The 27,280-nt window shown below is 39.3% G+C and overlaps 1 protein-coding gene across 1 annotated transcript; it reads left to right on the top strand.

Annotated features, from left to right (window-relative positions):
- On the top strand, window positions 1–27,280 carry DNAJC3 (DnaJ heat shock protein family (Hsp40) member C3). Its single transcript, XM_069008320.1, has 12 exons — window positions 1–187; window positions 6,092–6,202; window positions 9,180–9,304; window positions 10,333–10,407; window positions 15,979–16,131; window positions 17,426–17,607; window positions 19,517–19,636; window positions 21,503–21,608; window positions 21,706–21,826; window positions 25,569–25,701; window positions 26,462–26,610; window positions 27,040–27,280. The coding sequence occupies exons 1-12, from the start codon at window positions 106–108 to the stop codon at window positions 27,195–27,197; spliced, it is 1,515 nt and encodes a 504-aa protein (XP_068864421.1). The 5' UTR covers window positions 1–105; the 3' UTR covers window positions 27,198–27,280.

The following is a 27,280-nucleotide window of genomic DNA, read 5'->3' as shown; positions in this document are numbered from 1 at the left end:
AGCGTCGCCCACGACCCTTCCCGGAGGAGCTGGAGCTGCCGGTCGGTTGGGTCGGGCCCGGAGCCGCCACTGTCGGGACGGGGGGCGGCGGCGGAGGAGGAGGAGATGGTGTCTCCCGCTGCCTCTGCCGGGCGCTTGGGCTCCGCGCTGCCCTTCCTGCTCGTGCTCCTCGACCTACAGTACCAGGGTGAGCCGGGTCGGGGTCCCTGTGGGGGTGCGTTGAGAGGAGGGCTGTGCCGCGCCCGTCCGCGGCCCACCGGGGTTGGGCCCGCGGCCGTGGTGGGTGGGAGCCCTCCCTCCATCCCTCCTGCCGGGCTCTCGGTCGGGGCTGCGCGGTGTCTGCCATGGCGGCGGGACACACTCACTCCCCCCGCCTCCCCCGGCCCGTGTCGTCTTGAGGCGGGGGAATATTTCGGGAAAGGGTGTGAGGAGGGAGGTACAGCGCTGCCACCTCATCACGCGGGGCGAAGGGTGCGTGACGAGGGCACCGCCGCTGCCGGTGACCTGTAGGGGTTTATCGGAGTTCCCGGGGGTGCGGTGGCTCGCTGTGTGTGCGCTTCGCGCTCCCCGGCCTGCTCACGGGCGGGCTGAGGCTGCCGCCAGCGACTGTGAGGCCTCGGGTGCCGTGGTGTCCTCGAGTGCAGCTGTGTGACAGCATCGGCCGTTCTGTGCTAGCCGTGCATTTCTCACTCCGGTGTGGATTTTGTGTCGTTCCTAAGTTGAAAGGCTTTTCCAGTGGCCTTTCTCAGCCGCAGCCAGTATTAGTACCACACTTAGAGATTCGCTGAGGCTTTTGATGCTTGCGTTGAATTTGTTCCGTTTTTGTTTTGTTGTTATGGTTTCTGTTGTTCTTCTTTTTTTTTTTCCTCTCACCATTAGTATTTGAAGTTTAGCTTATCTGCGCTTTGTGCAGCTTGTTTACTTTCACAGTACCCTGTCAGCAACACCTGTGTAATCAGACTTTTATTCACAGGCTTCTGTTAAATTTCTAACTCTGTTATACAATGGTGGTTACAGTCAGGGTTTCACCTGAGGGACGTTCTTCACTTCCACGTCCTTCAGTTCCACTTCCATCTGGTGGCAGATGGAAGTGGAACTGAAGCTGTCAATAGTCAGAAAAAGTCTGTGGGCTTAAGAAAGATAGAGGTTAGCCTTAAAAATTCAGTTGATATACTAAATTAAAGAATAGTTCAGGTGGCAACAGGAACATACTGTGGCAAAGACACTCTGCATTAGACCATGTACTGTGGTGTCAGATTGCCTTTTTTTTTTTAATATGCATTCCGGTAATGTTAGAAGACAAATAACTTATGTCAGAGTATACTGTTGGGTTTTTTTTCCCTGTGAGATTGTGGTAGTGGTGCTCCAGCTGAGGATTCTTTATTTAGAGTTGCCAGCCTATTTCAAGTTTGTGGTTTAATGGCTATTTGGTCTTACTACACTTCCTAATTTGGGGGACATTTTCTGAACTTCAGCTAATAAAGATGTAGAGTACAGTAATAGAATGAGAAGTGGTAGTACTGGATCTTATTTACTGAATTTACTAACCTCTTAGTTAATGAGTTAATTTTTCAGAATGTAGTTAGAGAAGTTTTTGGGGGATGTATGTTATTTAAGTATCTAGATTTTATTTTCCCCCATGGATATTACTGGTCTTTGAGCTCAAAGGTGTTCATAGTCACATTTAAATTTGTATCTTGATGTCTTCATAATAGAAGTCTGCCTTGTGTCATCTGATTCACAAATATGTGAGTTATTCTGTATTAACTTTTGTATCTTACAGTTGATGTCAGTGAATGCTATTTATATCTGGCTGGTAAATACACTCAGTAAAAACGTTTTTGATTCCTTCTCTTCACCCCAGTTTGTGATGAATTTGGCACAGATCCTCTCTTGGGAAGATTAATTCTTCATTGCTGTTTATCCACACTAATCACAACAAAAAGAGGTGATTGAGGAGGAATAAAGGAAAGTTCATTTTCCTCCTCGTAGTAGAAGAAAGGAAATGTAATATGGGGAAGAATAAATGGGCTCTGAGTATACAGTGCTAAGTTAGTTACTGGCAGACCACAAGCATTAAGTGTTTCTTTTCCTCCCCCTACCTTTTGTTTTCACCCTAAGTTTGGCAGCTTTTTTGTTTGTTTTTTTTTTTTTTTCTTGGCCCCAAATAGCAAAGGCTACTTGAGGGCGGGGCTTTTTTTGTCTGCCAGTCTTTGCTGTATTTACCAACTTCCTTTGCAAAGGGAGGGAGCAAACACTTGACGGGTGGAAGTTACACATGGCTCAACTGGATACTCTGAGGCTCCTTGTAAACCTCAGAACTGTTGCTTCCGAAACTGTCGTTGCTTGTCCACGTCTTACTTAGTTCAGTGTAGTTCTTGAAAATCACGTTTGCAAATATACCCAAAGTAAAGACCAAACCTGTTTAAAAATAACAGTGAACTTATGATTCAGGGTCATTCTGATAAAAAAAATGTTGCAAAAGCAGGATCTCCCACTTGGCTGACAAGGTAAGGCAATCATTAAGCTCCTCTATGGGGGGGAAAAAAAAGGTTGAGATGAATGTCATTAAGATTAGTGACATGCATGCTGCTTCTTTGTCGTTGAAACAACTGGTTTTGGTACACAGTGGGAACTAAATCTGTTTATTTTCATAGTCTTGTTACTCAGCTTGGGAACAAGATTTAGGAAAAAGTAGGTGGAAATTCTATGGCGGGGGGAAACAGGAGCATGTAGGCAAATGTAACATCTTGGAACTGTTCTCAGGTTGCAGGGCTTTATTGAGTTTTTTTCAGTGTGGATGGGACCGATTATACAAGGGTATAGTTGAAGTCTGTAGACTTAGGTGCCTATGTATTAGCACCGATTATTCTAGTAAAACAAAAATCCTACTAGGAAGTTAGAATTTATTTGAAGTGAGTGTATTTAACTGGAAAAACAGGCTAGCTGCACCTGCTTATCTTCCCTGTTCCTTCTGTTGTCCTTTGCGCTGTCAGGGCTAGTACCAATTATCTGGGAATAATTTGGGGGTTTATGTTTGTTTGGTTTTTTTGTGTGGGTTGTTTTTTGTTTTTTTTTTTTTTTTTTGTTTTGTTTTTTTTTTTAATAGTCTCTTGCTCCAGTGCAAGGACTACAGGCTCTGAATTTATCCAGATTATTTGACTTAATTTGACAGCTGGGGCTTGTGTGTGTGGTTGGTTGAGGCCCAAGGTGAATACTTAACAATTAGGCAGTCTTTAAAAATGATATTCAAATTAATATACATGGAAGTTTTTAAAAATAAATGGTATGATTGCATGTCTCTTGTGTAAATTTAGTTTCTTGGTGGATCATGCAGAGTTTCTTCAGCTGGGCCCTTGGTATGCAGCTCACCAGTGTATATCTGTTGGAAAGAGCTCTGTGGGGTGTTTGGTGTTTTTTTTGCTCCAGCTGAACTTTAGTTCTTAGGTTCATTCCCAGACCAAAGAGTGCATAGATACCCAAATAGGTTGCAGAGAATTTGAGTCCTTGGACTCCTGTGCTTATGTTACCAGGTTTTGGATGTCTACTGTGGGGCTGCTTAGTTTAGAGCAATTGTTTGCCGACAGCCAGAAAATGAATGAGCAATACATTTCTGTGAATAAACAGCTCAACTATCAGGTCAGTGCAGAGTGTTCCTGAGTAGTTATGGTAAATGTTGCTTTTCATCATGGTTAGGCTGATGATGCAGGCTGTTTCTGGAGATTCATGCATCAATTTATGATGTTCAGCAACTTGCAGAGCCAAGATATAATATATGGTTTAAAGTATGTCAAGTATAATTAGTCTTATTCTACAGGGAATCTACAGTGCTTCACAATTTGCTTTTTTATTTATCCGTGTTGCTCCTGCTGTTATTATTTGTTTGCTATCAGTGGGCACCTTTCTCATTTCCTTTATTAATTGTCTTCATTATTTTCAAGGAAAAAGATGGCTCTTCCACCTAAAATATTATGTAACTGTAAAACTGTGCTGAACATAATGTGTTTGAAAGACACTAAATTGTGTAGGTACATCTTACTGTGGAAAAATGTATTCTTGGAGCTATCCTGATGTGACTGAATGTAAAACAAGGATGCTTGAGACTGTGGAAATTGAATGTCATATTTGGGTAGATGGAAAGCTCATCAAAGTGTAATTTACTGTCAACTTCGAAGATACCGCTCCAAACTGACAAGTTTTGAAAGATTTCAGGTATTTGTGTGTGGGGAAGCACAGGAGGGATGAAACTTAGTGGTTTTTGGTTGGTATTAAGTCATGTTAAATGCTTTGGTCTGTTCATGGTTCGATACCTGCTTTACTGCTAGCATCCTTCCAAAGCCAGGGAAATTTGTGGTGAGGTTTTTTCCAGTTCTGAGTCTTTTCATTGTGTTTCCGATGCTTGTTTTGTTACATAAAAGGACAGTGGAATACTTGATGATTGAAGCTTTAAGCTAGCAAAGCAAAATGGGCAAGGAAGAATGTCCTTTTCTGATGCAAATTGGACATTCACATAAAATGGGAATACATTTTGTACATACCTAGAATTGACTTTAAAATGTATTGTTTAGTAAGATCCTCAAATAATAATTATTCATCATGTAGACAATTTTAACTCCATCTACTTAAACAAAAAATATTCACTGGAAATTTGGGGCTCCATGAAGTAATTTTTATTAATTAAAAAAAAATTAATTTTCTATCATTGTTCTAAAACAAATAATTGAGTTGAAGGCCTTGAATCCAGCTTGCTGAATTATTATCAATCTTTTAGCAGATAGAACTTTCTCTAGTGTATACAGAGGGGATTTTGTTCATTTTAGTTTAGACAGCTCAAGGATTTGCTTATAATGTGGAATTAAAAGAATTATGAGCTGTATAATGGAGAAGAAAAGAAAAATTAAATTAAGATTCCAGGTGTTGCGAGCTCTTAGGTCTAAAATCATGATGATTTGGTGATAAGAAATTACTGTTCTTTCAATTACAAATACACTGTTGTTTAGCCACCTTTCAGTGTGAGAAGTTTGGATATACTTTCCCCTCAATCACTTGTACTGTAACATTTTTATTTGGATTCTAAGAAACAACTTCAAAGTGCTGCTGCATTTTTGTATTTAAAATTAATTCAAATGCCTATATGAATTAGCTCAGTGCAAACCTGAGTGAAATAAGTTATAAATCATTGGGTTTTAATGTAATGTGCTTATTCAGGATTTCAATATATTACCTTGCTTAAATTTAGGTATAGGGTATCCTCTTTATAAATGAAAATTTTTCTAGTGTGAAAGTTTTTAATAGTCATAAGCTGGTGGGTAATTTGTAGTCAAATTCTGCCCTGATCTGAAGACTGCTGGAAGCAGGGCAAATGAAAAAGCTCTTGCTGAGTTGATGTATGTATAGCATGTACTTGAACTCGACTGCTCATTTCTTCTCAACAATGGTCTTTCCCTGTTGGTTGAGCAGCAGCAGTTTATTAGCTTTAAAGTCAAACTGGCACTTCAAAGACTTACAACTTAAGTATGTTTTTCATGCTACTGGTTGAAGGGAAAAGGTGTGAGAATTTTAATTGTTTGTCAAAACTTGCTATCTTTAAGAAGTTTGCCCTGGAAACTATGAAGATGAGACAAAAGTGCGGTAGATGAGAAGCCAATCTCTAAGTAGACAAACAGTTCTCAGTTAAGTATTAAGTTACCATCAGGGTCGTGAACTTTAACTTAAAGCCTTTGTGTATTTGCTGCATGTGTGTGTTACGAGTGCATTTCCAGATTCTTCTGAAATTGAAAGTCAGAATATGTTACTGAATGTGTAGATGCGTATTTGGTGCTTTGTCACAAGGGGGTGCAAAGCAGTGTTTTGTGTACTTTGACACATCCTAATTGGGACGTGCTATGAGGTTATTAGGCCTGAAGGGTGCTTTACAGAATCTCAGAATCCATTAGGTTGGAAAAGACCTCTGAGATTACCTAAAGTGCAGGAAGATGTGACTTCTGCCTCTGTCAATAATGGTTTGTTACATGTATTGTGTTATCACTGTATGTGTTTGGTATAATCAAACTGGTCATTCAAAACCTTGTTCTTTTTGTTTTTCTTTAAGGAGCTGAGTGTGGAATAAATGCAGAAGTAGAAAAACAACTTGAAATGGGAAAGAAGTTATTGGCTGCTGGACAGCTGGCAGATGCTTTGTCTCACTTTCATGCAGCTATAGGTGCGTATCTCAGGGAGGTGACTCTTGTACTAAAATACCTTTGGGTGGGTTTTTCCCACTCTTTGCTTCATTGAATATCCTGCTTTCTTGCAAGTTGCATTCCATGAGTCACAGAAGTTGGGGTATCTTTATACAGCAGTTTGGACAGAAGCCAACAGAGATGCAGTAGAATGTTTATGCTTTGGTTTTGATAGAAGAAAACTGTTAAATTAACTACACGATAAATAAACATGTAAGTCACTGTTGTTCTGGAAGCTAGCTGTATGAAAGGAATTATAATTGGCTCTGATAGTATTTGATGAGATATTTCCCTGTCTGTCTAATCCCATCAAGATCAGGTTTCATCTTTATGATGTTTTTCAAAGTGTGTCTTTGAAAGGCTGACTTTATCCATGCTTTCTCCTATCCAGTGCTGTAAAAAATTCAATGTTTAAAATAGTTGCTCTGTCTCTTCTTATTTTTTCTTAACTGAAACTTGTAGTGGGTGATATCTCAGTGAAACTGATGCTGCAAGTTTGAGACACTGAGTTGGTAGTAGAGAGGAAAATTGTCCTTCTCTTGTACTCAACTAGTGAGTTCGTTCTTGTTTGGTGTTCTGCATTTTCAACAAACTACGAAGTTAAATGTTTGCTTTTAAGAATTTTAAAGCAACTTAACTGATGAAAAACCTTTAATTGAAGCATAGAGACAGCACCAGTAAAGAGCAGTGTCCATTAACACTACAGTTTTTTAATTTCATGGTGCATTTTTTTAAGTTGTTGGACTTTGTTATAATGTGTACAAGTGCATTTTTTTCTCTGTGAAAAGAATATTACTGAGATGTTATGCATTCATAAGTCGTACTTTTTTTATTTATGCCTTGGTTTAATAGTGAGATGTAAATGAAACATTGGTTGTTTCTGAGTTATTAACATTTTCTTTGCATTCTCCAAGACAACTTCCCTTATATAAAGGGAGTGGAGGAGGCAGCGTCTGGTTTTTTTCTGTCATGGAAGCTCCTTGTTCCACCTAGATGCAGTCTGTTGCTCCTTTGGTTTGTGTGCTGCTGCCAAAGCATTTCTGTGGGATCTGTGCAGAGTTAGTGCTACAGTGTGATTTTCTCCTTTATTATTGGTTGGCAAACTTGAACTTGGATTTGATGAGGAGACCAGTCTCTGGCTGTGCAGTTCCTGGTGATGGTGCAGAGGCAGCAGTGGTGTGAGCTGGGATGATGGTGAGGTACCTGCATGGGTGAAACCCTCTGCTTTGCCAGCTGTGCTGGAGCAGCTTGTAGAGCTATAGTGTGACCACCTCAGTTGTGACCTTTATGGGATTCTTGGTTGGATGCTGATTTTAGCCTAATTGCCTCATTTTCATCAGACTACTTCTTCTTTGTATTTTGCCTTTTTGAAAAGATTTTAAGCATGATTTGCCAACTGTGCTTGTGAGGAGGTAAGAATTCTTTTCTGTCTGTACTGCATTGTTGCAGATTGTGAGGTAGATAGAGCTTTCTGTCTTGCCTCAGCCAGTCTATTTTTGTTTTTTCTGCAAACATCTAAAATAGATGAAAGCTACTGTCCATATTCTGTCTCTTCAGTTAAATTTTCAACTCTTTCTTCAATCCCAGCAGCTGCCTTCTGTCTGTGTGTCAGTTGCTATTCATTACTGTTTCTGGAGTGCTGAGGCAAAACTATCTGTCAGATTATCATCTGGTGCTGGAATGGGCTTTCTGTGTTAGCTCTTTCCTACATTTCATCCTTTGTGTATTAATCAAGTTCCTTAATTTCAGCTGTGGATTTGTACCTAGCCTCCACATTTAGGACTCAATGCCTTTTTTTTTTTTTTTTTAAGGGTAGTAACATTTGAATTTATTTGATGTTTGCAATGCTGACATAAAAGGAGGGATACAGCATGGGAGTTCCTATTAAATTTCAGCTCTGGAGATTAGCATTGTCAAGACATACAGGCCAAGACATTGTAGAGGAAGAGTGCAGATAGCTTTTTCAGTGAGAACTGAACTAGTGTTTTGGTAATGGAGGTGGCCGGCTATGAAACTTGGTTGCTGATCATAAGATTTTTGGTAGTGCTATTTCTTCCATTTATTTTGAAGTTCAACTTTAGCCTCAGATGATGTGAGGAAGAAAAATACTTCTGTTCTTCAGATATGGATGTTCTTGTCTGCAAATTCTGGATTGATTATTATGTTTTTAATAGCATAGTAAAAGGTTTCCTGTCTTCCAGCATAGGGTTGTTTTGGTGGTTTAAGTTACTTTTCCTTGAGAGCCCACAGTAACTGTCACCTGTCTCTGTGAAATACTGCATAGAGAAGAATGTTAAGAAAATTATTCTTGGTTTCAGAGACTGATGTTTGCCTCCTGTATGGGCATATGTGTATGTGCTAGCTTGGAGCGTGTTAAAATCGCTGGATCTTGGAATTTTGACCAGCAGACACCATGAAATGGGTGGCCCCTGAAGTTAGCATTCAGGTTTTGATAGTGTGTGTGCATTTGTCTGCTGGTGAGAGGGAATGTTGGTGCCCACTAGTTGCTGCTATTTCAATGAATGATACCAAGAGTTTGTGTGTTGACATTGGACTAACATTAGTAACTTTGGGAATATTTGCATTATCCTATATGGTGATCAGTGCCTGGGCTGCAAAATGATGAATTAACATGCTTTCAAATGTAGGCCTGCAGCTGGAGGTAAAGCATTAGTATGTAGTGGCTATTCTGTGTAAAGCTGAAGAACAGGTACATATTTGACCTTCACTCAATTATTTGGCATTTACGGCATTTCTGTAATCTTTATTGTTATATAATTAAACTGCATAGAAAATACTGCTTGCATAATGTTGCAAATTTTATGTCTTATTAATGTATACTGTTGTTTCCAGTGGCTTAAAAGTCAGATAATATATTTTTAGTCATTAGAGTTCCACTGTACCAGAAATTTCAGTAGCTTTGAGATAGTGTTCTGATTACTGTTTGTTCATTTGCAGAGGGGGACTCTGATAACTACATTGCTTATTACAGAAGAGCCACAGTGTACTTAGCCATGGGCAAATCTAAAGCAGCAATTCGCGATCTAAGTAAAGTGGTTGAGTTAAAGCAGGACTTCACATCAGTAAGTATTACTGGAATTGAAGATCGTTGACATGTAAAGAAAAAACTGCTTTAAAGAAGGTTTGGGGTTTTTTTCAGACTTGGCTCAGCAGGAATAGAGAATACATCATCCCTCAGAGGGCTTTAAAGAGGATAAAATAATAGCAGTGCTGTACCTGCCTTAATTTGCAGCTATGCTGAGTACAGTCTAGACAGTTATTTGAACAACTAATAGTTTTACTAAGTTCATGGAGTTACACTAAACACTTTTCTTCTCTCACCTGTGGTTATTCTGTCGTTCACCAAGGCTGTGCCGTTTGGGGCAGGGAGAGGAGAGCACACAGATGCCTCTGGGGTTCTTTTCTGTCTTAATCAGCCTTAGATTTGAGGTATCTCTTCTCCACAGGAACTGTCCCAATCTCACAGAATTCCTGTGTGATTGTTTCAGGTTCTGATTTGCTTACCTTTTCTCGCTTCCATGTTACTGTATGTGGAGATTGCCTCACTAGTTGGAAAGTGATGCTGGAATCCTCTCCAGCTGATTCACCTCCCTTTCTTGTGGGCTGTGGTGTGTCATGTATAGCTCACAATAAAGGAGCAAATGTTAAATTCACTGTTATATGAAAATATTCTTATTATAAATCAAAGTCTTCTAAATCATTAATTTGTTTTTTTACATAGCTCCTATTACTCTGAGAGTTTAATGAAATAATTAAATATGGGAATCATTTAGTGTTTATTATTTATGCTATTTACTTAATCTGTAAGCAGTTATAATCAGGAAAGTGGTGTAAAGTCAGCATTCACTTTGATTTGTGAAACTTTTCAAATGAGTTCTTTCCGTAAAAACTGTCTGCTTTTTGTCCTTCAGTTCTGGTGCAGAGCAATCCTTTACCATTAAATAGGTATTATAAGAACATTATTAAATCAAAAAGACAACAAATGGGTGTCATGATCTCTGTTTCAGCTTGTTAGCTATACTAAAATGAAACTTGTGTTCATACTTTGCTGAATTCCCATTTGTAAATAAAAAGTTATGTTTCATTTCAGGCAAGATTACAGAGAGGACACTTACTGCTTAAGCAAGGAAAATTTGATGAAGCAGAGGATGACTTTAAAAATGTGGTAAGTTGGAGACCAGTGTTGAACAACATCACTACTTTTAAGGTTGGGTTCTGAGCCAAGGTCACAGCTCAGTTCTGATGCTCTATAGAGTATATGGTATCTAGGCCTGAGTTTGTCTTTCCTGTTCTTTGCAGGTGTAGTAGCTAAGCAGCCTTGTGTGAATAAATGACCAATTAAGTTGCAGTATAGTGATGCAGATGAAATGGGATGTTGCCTGAAACTATGTAGCACTTTGGAAAGTTTTCTTTGTGTGTGCCTGACACTTGATGATCTCTGCTTGCTGACAGCTGTACTAGGGAGCAACCTTCATTCAGAAATAAGTGACATGGGACTCAAAGTATGTAGTTGAACTCTGGTTTACGTCACTATGTTGATGTCTCTCTGGGAAATCACTGGGGGCATCATGGATCGACCTTTGCAGGTTCCTGTCTCTTTTTACCAGTTGCAAAATAATTTTTGGCTCTTATTTTAGCCATTGAGCAGTTAAATCAGTATGTTACAGTGGCATCCCTCTGTTTGTCTTCTAATCTGCAGAGTTCTCAATCTTCATGAATGTCTTGATAGCACTTTCTCTCCATGATCAGGAATCGTGCAGTTTCCATATAGACGTAGTTGGATATTACCCACCTAAAACTCGCTTGGGCAGTTTTTAGTTTTGATGAGTATTTTGTGCATTTCAGCCCTATGCTGCAAAAGTAAACTGATCTAACCCCAGAAAAAAACCCCTCAGAAATGTGAATCTTGGTTTCCTCTCTATTGCACAAAATTAATGTAAATATGAATGTAAATAAGATTCATTCTTCATTCTTGCTTGCTCTTCAAGAGTTGCTAGTTTGAACAGCTGGTGTGTCCCTTAAGCCAAAATAAGAAGAATTTGCAATGTAACAGGTGCTGTCTTGTTGGCTCTCTTTGAAGAGAGGGATGGAAAAAGCAGTCGTGTGGATGCAGATGTTTAATGGAAATCTTACTAGTGAGTGTAAATGCAGGACAGCTGTGAGGAATGGCTCTTGCAGGTAGGAATGCATCAGGCAGTTCTTGTGTCTGTAGCAGAGCTCCAGCAGCTTGTTCTGAAGTTCACGTAGCAATGGCACCTCTGGCTGCTTCTCCCTCAGTAACTTTCTTAGGAGTGTGTGGTCTGATAACAGCGCAGCCCTGCTGTTTGCAAGTGTGGGAGAGTCATTCAGCTTGGATTAACTGAGGACACAGTTGCTGCAGTAGCAGTTATGCAATGCCAGTGTTGATTGTGAGTTTGTGTGTGCATCTCTTTGCAGTTACTGTTTCTTTAAGTATTGCTTAATGCTGCACATGGAATTGTTTCTCCAGTCAACTGTCAAGAATCTTTCCCTATTGCCAAACCTGCTGCAAAAATTTGGTTGCTGCCTTTGGTCAGTCAAATGGTTTCAGTCCTCAGTCAGGCTTTAAATCTGAAGTAGAAGAGAGTTTCTTCTCAGAAACTGATTTAGGAAAATAGCATATTAGTCCTCAATCTGAGTTCCATTTTCCTTTGTTCTGTGAACAATATTGCCTGTGTACTTGGAGAATTGTCAAGTGGTCTGTTTTGAAGAGCATAATTTTCAGTTAAGTGCAGTATATTCAAGCAAAATGAGCAAACGATATTAAAGTAGTAATTTGTAATAGGTTAATTTGGAGAGTGGATTAAATTGTGCTACATACTTTGAAATCTTTAAGTAGAACACCTATTTCTTTGAGAGGTTTCCCTTGTTTTCTAAATCTTTCAGATTTCCCATCCTTTCTCTTGTCGTCATGTTCCTTAAAAGGGATCCCAACAGTTCAAGAGATACAGTCCATTTTGAGGGAGAGAAAGCAAGAAAAGTTTAGCCCATCTAAATGGAGGGAGGGATGACAGGTAAACTTTCCCAGCTTGTAAGACCAGTGGCTTTGTGTAGAACTCAAAAAAACATTGAAAGTATTCTTTATATCTGACAGTAAACCTATCCTTTAAAGTATACTTGTGAAAAGAAAAGAACATTCATGTCCTCAAATTCTTTCTATCTAATTTCATAGTGTCAGGAAAAAGTTTCATGGTGAGCACCCTAAATATCTTTAAAGATTGCTAAGCAGTTTCTTTGTATATTCCTGCCCTCTATGGCATATCAGTACTGGCTGTCTTATGAGGCAGTGCTAGTATGAGAGAACAGGCAGTGGGAATGCCTAGCTGCAAAGGATGCAGTATTCCTTTTTGGGAGCAGAGCCTCTTGAGATTCCAGCTTTCATGTGTTATTTTTAGCTATAATTTTTTTTTTTTGTACTCTGTACTTTCCTGTTGGATGAAATTAATCATGAGGTTTGGATAGAAGGTGTGATTCAGACTTAGGCCTTCACATATTAAGCAATATTGCATTTCTAGAAACCTCTCCTTTTGGCCAACAGATGGATCAAGATGATGAGATTGTTTACATGGGCCAGGTTTTCCACATGAAACAAGGAGTAAGCAGACTTCCTTTGGTGATTTTACAAAGTTGTTGCTCATGCTATATGAATAGTAATTATTTCTCTGTTACAGCTTAGGTTGAGTGTTCATATGCTTTAATATCAAGTTCCTTCTGTTTGGTTTAGTAGTTTCTGATTAATAGAAGTCAGCAGGACAGATCTGTGGGTGCATCAACACTCGTGTCTAAGGCCTCAAGCCATGAAAGCCCTGGAATGTTTATTTTATCTGTAAGCATGCGATTTTTACTGAAAATAAAAGGGATATTGGCATACTTTGGTTGATGGAAGGCCTTCTGGAAAGGTGACAAAAGCAATGCAAATCCTGGCAGCCCTGTGTATATGCTTTACAGTATTGTCAGTGACTGCTTATGTTATAGAGAAAACAAAAAGCATTTGAGTTGGTGAATTCTGTAGAAGGTACAAGATTAGAGAGAACTTCTCTGCCTTGTCTATTGGAAAGTGAGGAAAGGGCCGGATTGTTATATTTCTTTTAAATTCTAGTCTTTTTTAAGACTGACTGTAACACTCACAGTTGCAATTTATTGTAGTAAGTACTGTAAGTTGAGGTGTCCTAAATACACAATTCTGTCTGCCTTGGAAGAACAAACACTTCAGAGCTCAAAACTGAAGGCACAGCTTCCAGCTCCACTAGGTGTCAGCCAAGACCAAGTGACTGAACTCTGCACATCTGCAGATTGCTTTCTCATCTAAACCCTTGCTGGTTGCAAAATACGTTGGACAACAGCTTTCCGTGGTTGGTTGGTGTGTGTAATAATACTGTTTTGGATGTAGGTGGGAGAGGCCATCTTATGGCACTGTAAGTTAACCTCTTTTGATTAAGTTACTAGTCAGTCTTGGGTTGGGTATTTGAGGCTCTCTTAACCACATCAGAGTAATGTTAGATGTCTCCAAATACACTCCTCTGTGGTACAGTGATCATCTGTAGCTTCCCAGCTAAAGAAGAAAAGATATTTGAATATTTCCTTGGTTTTTGTTGTTTTTTTTTTTTTTTCCATCTGTCTGTCATAGGTGTGTTACCTGATATATTACCAGTGCAGGGCTTTCCTCTGTGCACTGTCCTTGAGTGCATGGATCACTTGACCTTAGATACCACAAACCATGGAGGTTCCCTCAGTTCCCTTCAGGATGTTTTTCACAAGCTCAAGAAACAGCCTTCTTTTTTGTTTTAGTTAACATTACTGATTTATGGATCATAGCAATACACTGATTACTTACTAAGAACTTATGAGTGTATATTTTCATCATACTGTAGCACAGAAACACTCCATGACTTTGTTTGAATGATACCTTGAAAAATTTCCCCTTCTTTAACTGGACTGTACTACCTAAAATTACCTAGGATGTTTTACTCAAATGGTTTTTACTACTATTGGACTTGCCTCCATGACTGTAACATTGCTTTTCATATTCCACTGACATTTTCTCCAAATGCATTGCAAAAAACATACCATGAGTCTAAGGAGTGCAGTGTTATTAAATGGAAGTGTAAAGTTCATCCATAGCAAAAGCTCTTAATTTTTAAAAGAAAATGCAGAGAAATTAAGGAAGAAATCAGACAAGTCAGCTGGAACTTTGGAGAGTTTTGTAGACTTGGTACTTTTTAAAATTACAGGTGCAGAAATTTTCCTCTGCTACAAGCTCCAGATTTTGGGGAGAGAGTGGATGCACAGCATCTAGGGTTTATAGGCAGAGTTCTAACCAGAAGAAAAGCTTTATGAGACTTATATTGGGAGTCAGCCTACAAAAAAGAAAACTCTTTGATCACATTCCTCTCCTCTTGCTGAAAGACAGTGTAGGCAATAAAGGAGAATTTTCATGCCTAAGTACAACTTGATTTTTGCCAGGTAAAATGAAAAACTGCATAAAGTTCAAAAAGATTTATATAGAGGAATTGAAGACACAGCATGGGACCTGTGCATGATTTTGATGTAGCATTTAGGCACTTTCATATGCTCAGGTGTTAGAACCAGGGGGAATTCTGGTAAAGGACTTCTGAGGGCTGAAGTTGAATTACATTAGAGACATAAGCACACAAAAACACGTATTTCAAGAACTTACTGGTGCGAAAAAAGGAAGAGGCCACTTCAAGATAAATGAGGAAAGAAAAAAGTATTAGATGTCTCTGAGCGACTTTAGTTCACGTTCTGTGTATAGGATGCAAGATAATGCAAGTTTTTATTTAAAAACAAAAAAAAGAAGTCATGCTGATCTGTCCCTTTTAAAACTATGAAAGTCATTCTGACCAGCAACAAGTGTGAGGCCAGTGCTTCATTCCAGCTACAGTAATGCTACAAATGACATCCTGGCTTTGCAAGGGAATGGCTGAGATTCTTTCTGGCCCATATGTATTTTCCTGGGTGATAGTAAAGTTGCATGCAAGGTCTTTTAATTTTCTTTGAAAAGATAAAACTGTGTAAATGAAAAGAGGCAAGTACAATGTAACCACTTCTGCTTGCTCAGAGGGAGGGGTTAGGGAAATAAGAGTCATTATAGACAAAACTTTAGACTTGTTTAAAACTACATAAGAAACAGAATGCATGAATGTCCGGCTGAGCCTTTTCCCTAAGCTGTAGTCTCTTACCCTGCTGCTGTAGCCACTCTTTGTGTGGAAAATGTAAGAAACACAACTTCACAGTAATATCTGTCTGGAACATGTTTCATTTATTTCTGTCATGAAGTTATAAATATGTGTAGTGCTTAAAGTGTGAGATGCGATTATGCCACGTGGTTACACTGTCTGCTGCAACTGAGGAATTCAGTGTTTAGTAACTGCCAGCAGAGGTGAATTAATTAGTCTGCAAAGGAGAGGTCCACAACTTCCAGCAGGCGATGGGGGACAGTGACTGTTGTGTATCACGTGTCCAGTGGTGAATGATCAAGCACAAGGAGTTGGATTTCTCTGACTTCCGACATCTTGCATTAAATCTCAAAATGTTTCTTTCTTCTGAAGTTTAGAGATAGAAATGCTTGCAGTGGAGTTTTGAAACTAATTTTGCTTTATTTGCAGCTTGAGTCAGTTCTCCGTGATACGATTATTAATGAGACTGAAAGAGATCCTTGAACAAGCATTTGAGTCTCTCTCCTTGTTCATGTTTGCAGCTCAAATCCAATCCTAGCAATAATGAGGAAAAAGAAGCCCAGACTCAGCTGACAAAATCTGATGAGCTGCAGCGCCTGCATTCACAAGCATTATCTGCCTACCAGCAAGAGGATTACGAAGCTGCTATTTCTCTTCTTGATGAAATCTTGGCAGTAAGTGTTAAGTCAAATGGTACTGTGAAAGGAAAGTAAGAGCTTCTGTCTGACATCTGTATGTTTTTGTTTAATAGTTCTTCACTGATGTGAAAATAACTTCAGTGTAACTGGTTTAGTTTTGCTGAGCACCATGGGTCTGTAATGATCTTGGAGAGTGGAGAGGGCTGAGCACTAACTGCAAAAGAAGTCAAAATAATAGTTTGTGTTAAAGATACTTCAGTGAAACTTCTGTCACAGATAACTTTTTTGATTATATTTTCCTATTTTTCTACAGTTTGGTATTGGGGAAGCTGGGAAAAAGGTTTTCTGAAATCAATGAAGTTTTGCCAAATACAGGAGTTGTAGGTTTTTTCATCTGGATTTTTCATTGCATATATGCAGACGGTTTTTGTCTTGAGAATATGAAGTAACAAAAGACAAACCCCACAAAATTAAAAATGTATATAGCTAATTGAATTTTCAGCTTATTCCCTAGGTATCTGTATTTGTTGAATCTTGATTGGTATAGACAGCCTGATAGTGTAAGCATGAATAACTCAATCATGCGGGAATTCTGTGTGTCATATAGAAATATACTAAAAGACAGCTAACTGCTATGACTCTGCTCATACAAACTGGTGCTGTTGACTTGGAGTTTACAGCCTTGGAGCTTTTGGTGAAGAAGCTGCCACAGTGTGGGCATTGGTTTATGGGAAGGCAATGTGGAAAAGCAGAAAAGCCTCCTCTAAAATGATAGTTTCCAAACAACTGATAAGACACAGATTTAATTCCCTAAACCAAATTTTGATAAGCAGTTCCTTATGAGTAATTATTTTTGCCTTACTGTGACATTTTTCCCTTTCTTCATTCTTAAAATCCAGATATTAAGGTCAAACTTTGTGGAGCTGCATCTTACCCACAGGCTTCTTCCTAGAGGGCAACCGACAGCTTGGTCCTTGCTGTTCATTACCTCTATTCTTTTGGGAAGATACAACAATTTATGATTCTGGTATCTTCTCCTGGAGGCTCAACAGACTGTCCTAGTTTAAGCAATGCCAGTAGATTTAATTCATCTCTCTGCATGAGTTCATTGAATCATTTACAAAATTTTCAGGCCTTTGTTTTCTATTTGGGCAGGTGCATCACAGCATCCACCAGGAAGCAGAGATGCTAATTTCATGAGCTCTGCATGCAGCTTGAACCTTATGCTATTGCAGTTGGCAAAGTGAAATTAAATGGGATTTTTCTTTTGGGGTGGAAAAGAAGTGAAGTGTTATGGACCAAAAACAAGCTTTAATTTTGATTTCTCAAGGTTTGTGTTTGGGATGCAGAGCTACGGGAACTTCGAGCAGAGTGTTATATAAAGGAAGGGGAACCAAGCAAAGCCATTAGTGACTTGAAAGCTGCTGCCAAATTAAAGAATGATAATACTGAAGCCTTCTATAAAATCAGCAGAATATATTATCAGCTGGGGGACCATGAATTATCTCTCAGGTAATTTTACTATTCGCTGTAATCATTATAATTGAGACAGAAAATACGTAGGTCTTGATAAACCATGAAGTATCTATTGTGTGGGGTTTGGATGGAGAAGCAACTGTGGTCTAGATCTGATAAAGGGAGTTCATTTCTAGAAACTAAGAATTGGCAGTGAAGATACCCATGTTTATTCTTGGCAAGACCAGCCATCAACGGTTCCAGGATCTTGTTTCCTTAAACAGAAGCCAGAGTACCTGTCCATCAGAGTTGCTTAGAGGTGCTGTCTTCATTGTATTTCTCCATCCTGCAAGGAAATGCTTCTCTAAACTTCCTTTAGTGGAGCCTTTTTTTAACCTTAAACCTCTATTGAAGTTAAGTTTAAGATGCAAACAGAAAATGTATACTTTAAGGTTACAAGCTTAAGTATAAATAAAAATACAGGAGCATCCAAGTATGAAGAGCTCGGGGTACAGAGCTGTTTGCCTTTCGTTCCTGCAGACAGTCCTGGATGACTTTTTGATAATGCCCTATCCTTTTGTTCATACTAAGTTAAGATCTTACTCCCATATGTCCCTAGTCAGTCTGGCAGATAACTGCCCTTACCCAATCCAGACTGTTCAGTTTGTAGTATGTGCCTAACTGCACAAATGGTGGAGGTTCCTTTTGCACAGAAGTGGTTTCTCTGCCAATCATAATTTCAGGTGTGCTGCCTTCATCTCCAGAATCCTTCCAATATGGTTTCTGCCACAGAATCCCTTCAATAAGGTGAAGAGAGCTGAAAAAGCCTGAGTTTCTTTTCTTGGTGGATGGAAGCTGCATGTGATTATAATTGCAGAAATTCATTTTATAGCTGGCCAAAAGTAAACATGAAAGTAATTGGTTTGCATTAGGCATCCCCTTTCCAGAGCTTACTTAATCTTGTGAGCTCCTAGGTCACTTCTGTGATGCCTTTGGGTAGCTGGGCCATCACTTTGCACAGGGATTTCAAGTATAGGTGGTATTTTCGTTACTTAAAAAGTACAATTGAGAGCACTGTTGAAGAACAGAATGGAATCAGAATGAAGGGATAAGCCTCTTTCCTGTATTCTTACCTGATACCAATATTTTTTTGCATAGTGAGATATGCTAAGAAAGAGTTCTATAGCTCCTGGACTTGGCTGGGTGCTTGCTCTTGTCCTTCCATCAGTTTCTTCCTCTTACAGGCCTAATTATTTTCAAATAAGAAGATATTTTTGTCTGTGTTTAGGAACAAAATAAAATTTTGTAATCTCTTCCTGAAATTGACAGCGTGGTTGTGCTATGATGACGATGGGATCCAAAACATTTATTCCTTCATATGATTGCATTCTGGAGGGTTTTGGGTTTTTTTTTAGACTTTTGACTATTTTGAGAGATACTTGCCCTAATCAGAGTCTGATTAAACATTCTTCACAGTGAAACATCAGGTTCAGGCTTGGCTGAGTTTCCATCAGGGAGGTTTGAGTCTTAGCTGAGCTTTATCTGTTTGAAGCAGCACAAAATACGCTTCAACACAGGAACTTTGTAATATATCTGAGTTACAGTTGATGGTAATTTTCATATATATTTTTCTGACAACTGCTGAATATAATTTCTTTCACAGATTACCATTTTCTTTGGCTCTTTAGTCAGTTATTAATGTAACATTTAATCTTTAATGTGTTTGGCAATACAAAAGAATTCAAACCAAAACCAGATAAGTATCCCTATATGTTTCGGAAGACTCTTGCTGGTCTCGCTTTATATTAATTTTTGGATGAAATGAGAGATTGTGTGAAGAACTCAAGTGTTCTGAACCGCTTATATATGCTGCATTGTGTCTAGGTGAAATTTCATGATATGTGGTGACCTAGTTTTTTGGTTGGTTTTTTTTCCCCCCGCTTCTCCTTGCCCCCCCTGTGAAAAGTGAGGTCCGGGAGTGTCTGAAACTGGACCAAGACCATAAGCAGTGCTTCTCCCTCTATAAGCAAGTAAAGAAACTCAACAAGCAGATCGAGTCAGCAGAGGAATTCATCAGAGAAGGCAGGTAAGTATTCACTGCTATATTAAAGAAAAAAAAAAAAGAAAAAAACCCACAATTGAGGCACCAGCTTACTGATTGAGGAGCTGATTAAAGTGATGCTTTTTGCATGTGTCAGTTGAAGTGCATAACTGAGCACAGTTCTCAAATTACAATTAAAATAAATATTGACTTGCATAGCAACAATTCTATTCTGATTCCTTCTGATGCCACTGTCTCCCCTTTGCATACTTAACTTCTTTCTGCAGCAGGTGGTAAGACTGGTAAGACTCCCAGGGATGGGAGTTTTCAGCTGTCATATAGTATTACTGAGCACTGATGAGACCACACCTGAACTCTGGGCTTCCCAGTGCAGGAGAGATGAAGCTACTGAGAAAGTCCAGCAAAGTTCCTCTAAGATGATGGAAGGACTGGAGAATCTCTCTCCTGCAAGGAAAGGCTGGGGTGGCTGAGAGTATTCGCTCTGAGACTTCTCTGCTACAGGGTGATTTCATCAGCGTATCTGAAGGGAGGGTGCAAAGAGGGCCAGAGCCAGGCTCTGCTTGATGATGGTGTTCTGTGACAGGATCAGGCCAGTGGGTGCAAACTGAAACAGGACATTCCCTTGGAGCATAAGGAAATGTTTTTTACACTGCCTCATTTCCCGTGGTGCAGGTTGTCCGGGGAGGTTATGGAGTCTCCCCACTTTGGAGTTACACAAAAGCATTTTGGACACAGTTATGGGCAGATTTCTAGAGGTGGCCCTGCATGGCAGTGGGGTTGGACCAGGTGATTTCCAGAGGTTCCTTCCCACTTCAGCTATTCTGTGATCAAAGGACTGTATCTTAAGACTAAAACCACCTACTAACTCTGCAGTGCCTTGATGGTAGAAGTAGTTCTGACTGATAAGCTTTTTTTTTTCTTTTATGCACCCTGTTAAATGATAGACAATGCCTCTGTATTCTTGTAGTTCTTGCTTTACTTCAGTTTTGTGTTCCCAGGCACATGACATCCAGCTGTAAGGACCCCTAACAAATCATTTAGACATTGTCAAGGTGGCTTTTTTAGATGAAGTACATCAGGAATGTGAATAAGCACAACTGATGCCAGTTTTATTAAGCCAGAAGTCTGTTGGGACTCTTTTCACTTATTTAGCCAGTATCAGCACAGTTTCAAGGAGTCTGAGAGCTTGCATTTCTCTAGCCTGTAGCAACCCATGGGTTCAATCTCACTCTTGCATTTTTAGGTAAATGTTCTAATCTGTTTCTTGCTCAAACCATGTAACTTTAGCATTTTGAGATCTTCACAGCAAAATTACACTTTACAATGTGACTTGGGAAGAAGAAAAGGAGAAAACACGCCTAAGTAAAGCTGGCATAAGGAGCTTTTTTGTATCTCTGAATACACAGAATCACACACAGAATTGCTAGGTTGGAAGAGACCTTCAAGATCAAGTCCAACTGAATAGGTACCTTTTGTAGTGTGCAGGTAGTGCAGTGCTCACAGCAAGACTCCAGACTGGCTCCATCTCAGGTATCAGAGGAGGAGATGCTTATTTTGAAGTTCAGAGTCATGCTGGACAGGAGGCAAATCTGGAGACTCTTGGCTGTGCACGGTGACAGAGGGCAGTCGTTATCTTCTGCATAAGCCTGACACGCCTAATGCCTGCTCTTCTGTATCACAGCGCAGAAAAGGGAATGGGGATGTAATTCTTGAAGTGCCTGCAAGTTTTCTTCATTCTGTTGTTTCACACCTTGCCTTTAAGGCTATTCAAGTGAAGGTCTTTTGCTAGAAGAATGGGAAAATATGTGAATTTTGAGAATTTTAAAATAAATCGCAACACCCTGAGATAGTGATTACATTTCATGATATTATGCTTTATGATTTAAACAGGTATGAAGATGCTATCAGTAAATATGATTCTGTAATGAAAACTGAACCAGAAGTCACAGTTTATTCTACTCGTGCCAAAGAAAGGATCTGTCACTGCTTATCAAAGGTAATTCTGCTTATCTCCCTCTGTAAATGTCTTTAAGACAGACACAAAACAAAACCACCACAACTACATGAGTTTTATTTTACTTTTGCCTCTCTAGAATCAGCAGGCTACAGAAGCCATCAAACTTTGTACAGAAGTTCTGCAGCTGGAACCAACCAATGTGAATGCCCTGAAAGACAGAGCAGAAGCTTATTTGCTGGAAGACATGTATGAGGAAGGTACAGCTGTACGCCATTGGCACATATGTTTTTGTGGACGTTTAAAATGTAGTCAGCGTTTCAAAGCCTTTTCTTTAACATGCACTTTTGATTCTACACTGTGTTATCCTTAATTAGCACTGGTAGTTGCAGATTTACAAAAATACTTGGTGGTAATTTTGTCTTGATTAGTGTAAAGTGGAATGTACTTGTTTTATCTACACCAGAGTTGTCTTTACAACAGCGGACTGTGTTCAGGATGTTTTATGAGACTGCGCAGCTTACTCAACTCAGACATGTTTTATATAATCAGCAATGTCAGAGAATTGCATTTAGAGGTAAAAGGTAATTAAAGTTAGGGTGATGTAAATCCATTTTAGGAGCTCCATTTTCATGTCTTGAGATGGCAGCATGAAATAACGCTGTTCTATTCCTTAGCACGTGCTGAGGGCAGAGGAAGTTAACAGCCATTGCTTCTCCTTTGTGGATCTCTGTAGTGTTGCTCAGAGAGCAAACTGATTCTATTCCTGAGGCTGCGTTTTCCATATGGAATTTCTGTACAATGCATCCTATTACACGGAGTGATAGAAATGACCTCTGAGATTATCAGGTCCAACCATTAACCCAGCACTGCCAAGTCTACCACTAAACCATGTCCCCAAGTGCCATATCTGCATCACTTTTAATACCTCTAGGGAGGGTGACTCAACTCTTGCAAATTAGAGGAAAGAAAAGTTCCGCACAAATGTGGAGAGCCAACCTGATCTTGTGCTGGGGTAGATGCCTCCCTGTTACAGGATATAAGGAAACAGAGAGGATGTGCCTGGGATCTGGGAGAGGTTATTTCCTGTGTCAAGCCCGCTGGGCTTGGCCTAGCCTGGTTCCAAGTTCTGCTAGAGCAGAACTGTGCTTCTCCAGGTTCTGTAGCATCTCCCGTGCCTTCCTCCTGCCCTTGACAGCAGTGAGGTGGTTGTGGTTACACTCTGCCTTCCAGCAGAGCCCTCATCAGCAGCATTACAGCCCATTAACGTTCATCTGCCTGAAGGTGTCTTCATTTATCCTTCAGTTTTAACTGCACTAAAATGATGGCTGATTTCTCTTTGCTGTGGAGGACACTAGAGCAATTAAAATTGTAGTCTTATATTTAAAGGGGCAAACTCATGCTCATTCTTCCCTGAAAAAATTTTTCAAGCTGGAGGCACCTATTTTCCTGTTAAAGGTAGGAAAATTTCAAAGTACTTGTAATTCAGAACTTTGAAGGCAATTATTGTTAAGTGTTCAAGATGCAGTTCACTATGTATAGCTGAGTTCATCAAATGGTTTTAATTACTTCATAATCACATGAGATCCAGGGCTTGTCTACAGAGACAGATGTTTAATGACTCCATTTCTGGCATACCTCATAAGTACAGGAGTCTATCTGCCTAGAGCACAAATTTTGTCAAAGAAGGAAAAAACTGCCTTGCTATTTCAAAATTGGTCACAACATACTGATTTTTTTCTGTTTTCTTTTTTTTCTCCTCCCCACTCTACTACTGTAGAGGTTTCAGTAAGAGCATAAACTGGTTCTGTTATTTCTCTAACAGTCTTGGCATGGATGTAGGCTGTCTGCAGTTACTTGGGATTTTTTGATGGGTAATCAAATCATTCCACATGCAGAATTAATCTGTCTCCATTTAAAAAATGCAGGCAAGATACCAAAACCAGTGAAGTTTTTTAGAGATACAATGTAATTACCTATCGAGAGATCATGAAGATTCTTGTATTGAAATAATGAGAGTTAGATTTGAATGAAGTATTTAAGTTGAAAATGACACTGGGAAGTAGTTGTTCCTTTCATGTCAGAGCAGCATGAAAGGAAGCTTTCTGAAACATCAGGCCAGAAAGAAGCAGCAGGAGTGGCTCTTCTGTTTGTGAGGTACTACTGCTTTTAGAAATAATGGCTCAAAATATTTGATTAAATATCTCACCTGACATACTAGGAATTAGTAGTAAGTTTCCTGGCTTCATAGCAAACTTCTTGTGGTCATGAAGCTGCCATCCTGTTCCACCTGCTTCCAACCCTCACCTCTCAGATGGAGAGAGCAATTAGCTCTCTGAAAGATGAAAATCCCTGCACTGTAGTGTGCAGTCAGAATTAGAGAGCGAAAGTGCAATGTGTACTTGCTGAGTGTACTGGATGAATTCCCTCTGCAGTGTGCAGCACTGAAACACCTTCCCTTGTGCTTAATGCTTGTAGTCCTTAAATAAAGAAGCTGATTTAGAGAAAAAGAAGGGAAATCCTATACTGTCATGGCAAGTGGTTGACCACTGAGCAGGTTTCGCACAATGGTGCTGTAGGTGATGTGGTGCTCGGTGAGGCCGAGCAATCTGACCTGCATTTGGCAGGATGTTGTCCTGGCACCTCCCAGTATTATTGAAGCAGATTAAGTTCAGTGGTGCTTAAAATTACTGGAGCAGTAAATCAGCATAATGAAATCCTTGCATTTTCACTGCCTTTGTTAGTTTTGATGGCATATATTGGGCACACTCCTGTTTCGGGGTTTTTTTTTAATGACTGGACAAATTATTAAAAATACCAGTAGAAGGCAAAATTCTTTACCCAGCAAAGGCAGTGTCCTGTGATGTGAAAATGAATAGAAATTTTGGTTGGTTTGTAGTAGCCTAGGAAATTGTTTGGGCTCTGGCAATACTTTTTGGAATATTTTTTTTTTTTTTCAGTAACTGAAACAAGATTGTGGTGGTATCAGATGTCTGGGTAATACAAATTCATTAGCACTTCCTGCTGTCTTGCTCAGAAACAGTGAAAAACAAATGTAACACCTGCTGAGAAATAGCATCTGCTTGGAAATAATCTGATGCAAGTACTTTGTGTAACTTGAGAAACCGAAGAGACTTGGATCTGCAAATGAGACCTTGAGGATTATAACAGTGAAAGAAGTGCAGTTTCATTAAAGACTTCAACTTGCTCCCCTTGATAAATTTTGATATTAAAGATTATATAAACTTGGTGTCTTAAGCACTTGCAATAATAATGGAATTTACTTAAAGAAGTGTAGACCTCAAATTTCTTAAAAATTTCTTCTCTTGCTTTCATTTCTAAGAAATGCAACTCTTGAAATAAAAGTGAGAGCATGCCTTGGGAAAAAAACTATAAAATACAACTGTCTGCATATTATGCATGCAGAGGTGTAAAAAAGCACAATATTTGCCTTTTGCTAACAGTGTGGACTTAGTGATAGTCTGAAATCTGTCTATAGTCACTAAAGAGGAAGAGACTTTCTATTGTGTTGATTGAGTGCAGACTGGGGGAGAAGAATAAATATTAAAGACTCTGGTTAATTCATCCTTCAGTTGAAAAACAATGTGGGACTAATGTGCAGAGGGCTTTTCAAGTACTAATTGCTGAATTTTCCTTCTTGGTTTCTTTCCTCCTCCCAGTCCTAGATGCTCATTATGTTCATCCTTGTGACTGTAGTAACATCTAGACAATGTTGTGACCTACATTGGTACCCACCCTTCTCTTTCATTTCCCATGAGTGTGATGAGCCTAAAGAAAGAAAGTCACCTAATGCATATGTGAACATGAATTTCTTCTATTTCAAGGTTTTCTAATTTAGAAAAAAACCACAAAACATGTCAAGTTGAAACAAAAGTTTTGCTGTTTATATATGGTAATAACAAATCTTCAGTTTTGTTTAGTTCTTTAAATGGAAGTTTGTAGAGTTGTGTAACCTTTTTTCATTGACTTTTTTTACAAAAGCTATTAAAGACTATGAGACTGCTCAAGCCAATAGTGAAAATGACCAGCAGATTCGGGAAGGGCTGGAACGTGCCCAGAGAATGCTGAAGCAATCACAGAAGAGGGATTACTATAAAATCCTGGGAGTAAAAAGGTGAGATATTAATTCCAGAGATGATGATGTGAAAGGTGGTTATTTCAACCAGTACTTTTAGGGTTGATCACTTGAATTTGTTCTGCTGAGTGTTAATTTTTGTTCTGTAACTTTCTATCTTCACTCTTCTGCTGCACTAATTTTTAGTGTTCAACTTGTAGCATTTGTTAACAATTCCTTTAGAAAGAATGGAAAACAACAGCAGGAAGAGAGGAAATAAATTCTTCGGGAAGAAATTCTTAGTATAGATCCTGAGTCATGTGAATTAGTTGGGGAAGAAATGAAGACTGCCAAGAATTACTGAAAGTAACAAAAAATTGTGGCAGACTGAAAGGTATCAAAAATCCTTCTGCCTTTAACCTTGAGAAACCAACAGCTTCCTGTGCTGATGAGGAGCAAACAGGTTCTGAACTAGTATTGGTTGTCCTTCCAGTTGTGAACTAATTTGATCTCAGTTTTTTGTTGTTCACCTGATGTTAAATTCCTCAGACTGACAGCTGTATTCTGGAGAGTCACTGGCAGTAGCATCTTTCCAAGGGAAGTAAATGGGTGGTGAAGGAGAGAGTGAGGAATCTTTAAAGTTGCAACTTGCTTCCTTTGTTTTGTGTAAAGAATCTTCAGTGCCACTTGCAGAAGGTTAACAGCACCTCATAACTGTCCTGATGCCCTTAATTAGTGTCTCAGTGTTTATTTTAAACTTCATTAGTGTATGGCATATAAGCAATCAGAAAATGAAGTTACCGTAATTTTATTCATCCAGAAATGCTCGAAAGCAAGAAATCATAAAAGCTTACAGAAAGCTGGCATCCCAGTGGCACCCTGATAACTTCCAGAGTGAGGAAGAAAAGAAGAAAGCAGAGAAAAAATTCATCGATATCGCAGCTGCTAAAGAAGTCCTCACTGACCCAGGTAATGATGCAGTGCCTTCATTTTTTTAGTTACTTTTTTTGCATCAAGGTCAAAACACAAGTGTAAGTCATAAGAAGCACTGCAGCTTCTATGCTGCTTTCTGCCCTTACCCATCTTGAGAAAGCAGTGCACTAATACTTGTATCCAGTCTGTTGCATGAAGTCATGTAAATGTGGAATCACTATGTTTCAGTGACTTCTGTTAAAATCAAATAAAAATTATATTTTGAAGGTCTCTTCTAGGGATATCATCTTGTAGACATTTCCAGGATTGACTAACTCTGGATATGCTTATATAAAGGATATGTGTATCTCCTTCTGCCTCAAGTGCTATTACAAACTGCATTTAGATTATAACAGCAACTGAAGGATTCCAGGGAAACCCCATTGTTACCGTGCCATGATTCCACCCTGGTTTTGTTTCCTCCAGAAATGAGGCGGAAGTTTGATGCGGGAGAGGACCCACTGGATGCGGAGAGTCAGCAGGGCGGCAACAACCCTTTCCACAGGAACTGGAACACATGGCAAGGATTCAACCCCTTTGGTTCTGGAGGAGGACCATTTACATTCAAATTTCATTTCAGTTAGAGCCAAGACTGTTTCTGGTGGCTGCTGCTGTTTTTTACTTAATTCATTGAAAAATAAAAAGTCTCTCAGTTCAAGACCCAAAA

Source organism: Aphelocoma coerulescens, chromosome 1, assembly GCF_041296385.1.
Source record: "Aphelocoma coerulescens isolate FSJ_1873_10779 chromosome 1, UR_Acoe_1.0, whole genome shotgun sequence".
Taxonomy (NCBI): Eukaryota; Metazoa; Chordata; class Aves; order Passeriformes; family Corvidae; genus Aphelocoma; species Aphelocoma coerulescens.
Note: the sequence above shows the minus strand (reverse complement) of the source record. Positions and strands in the feature narration are given on the sequence as shown.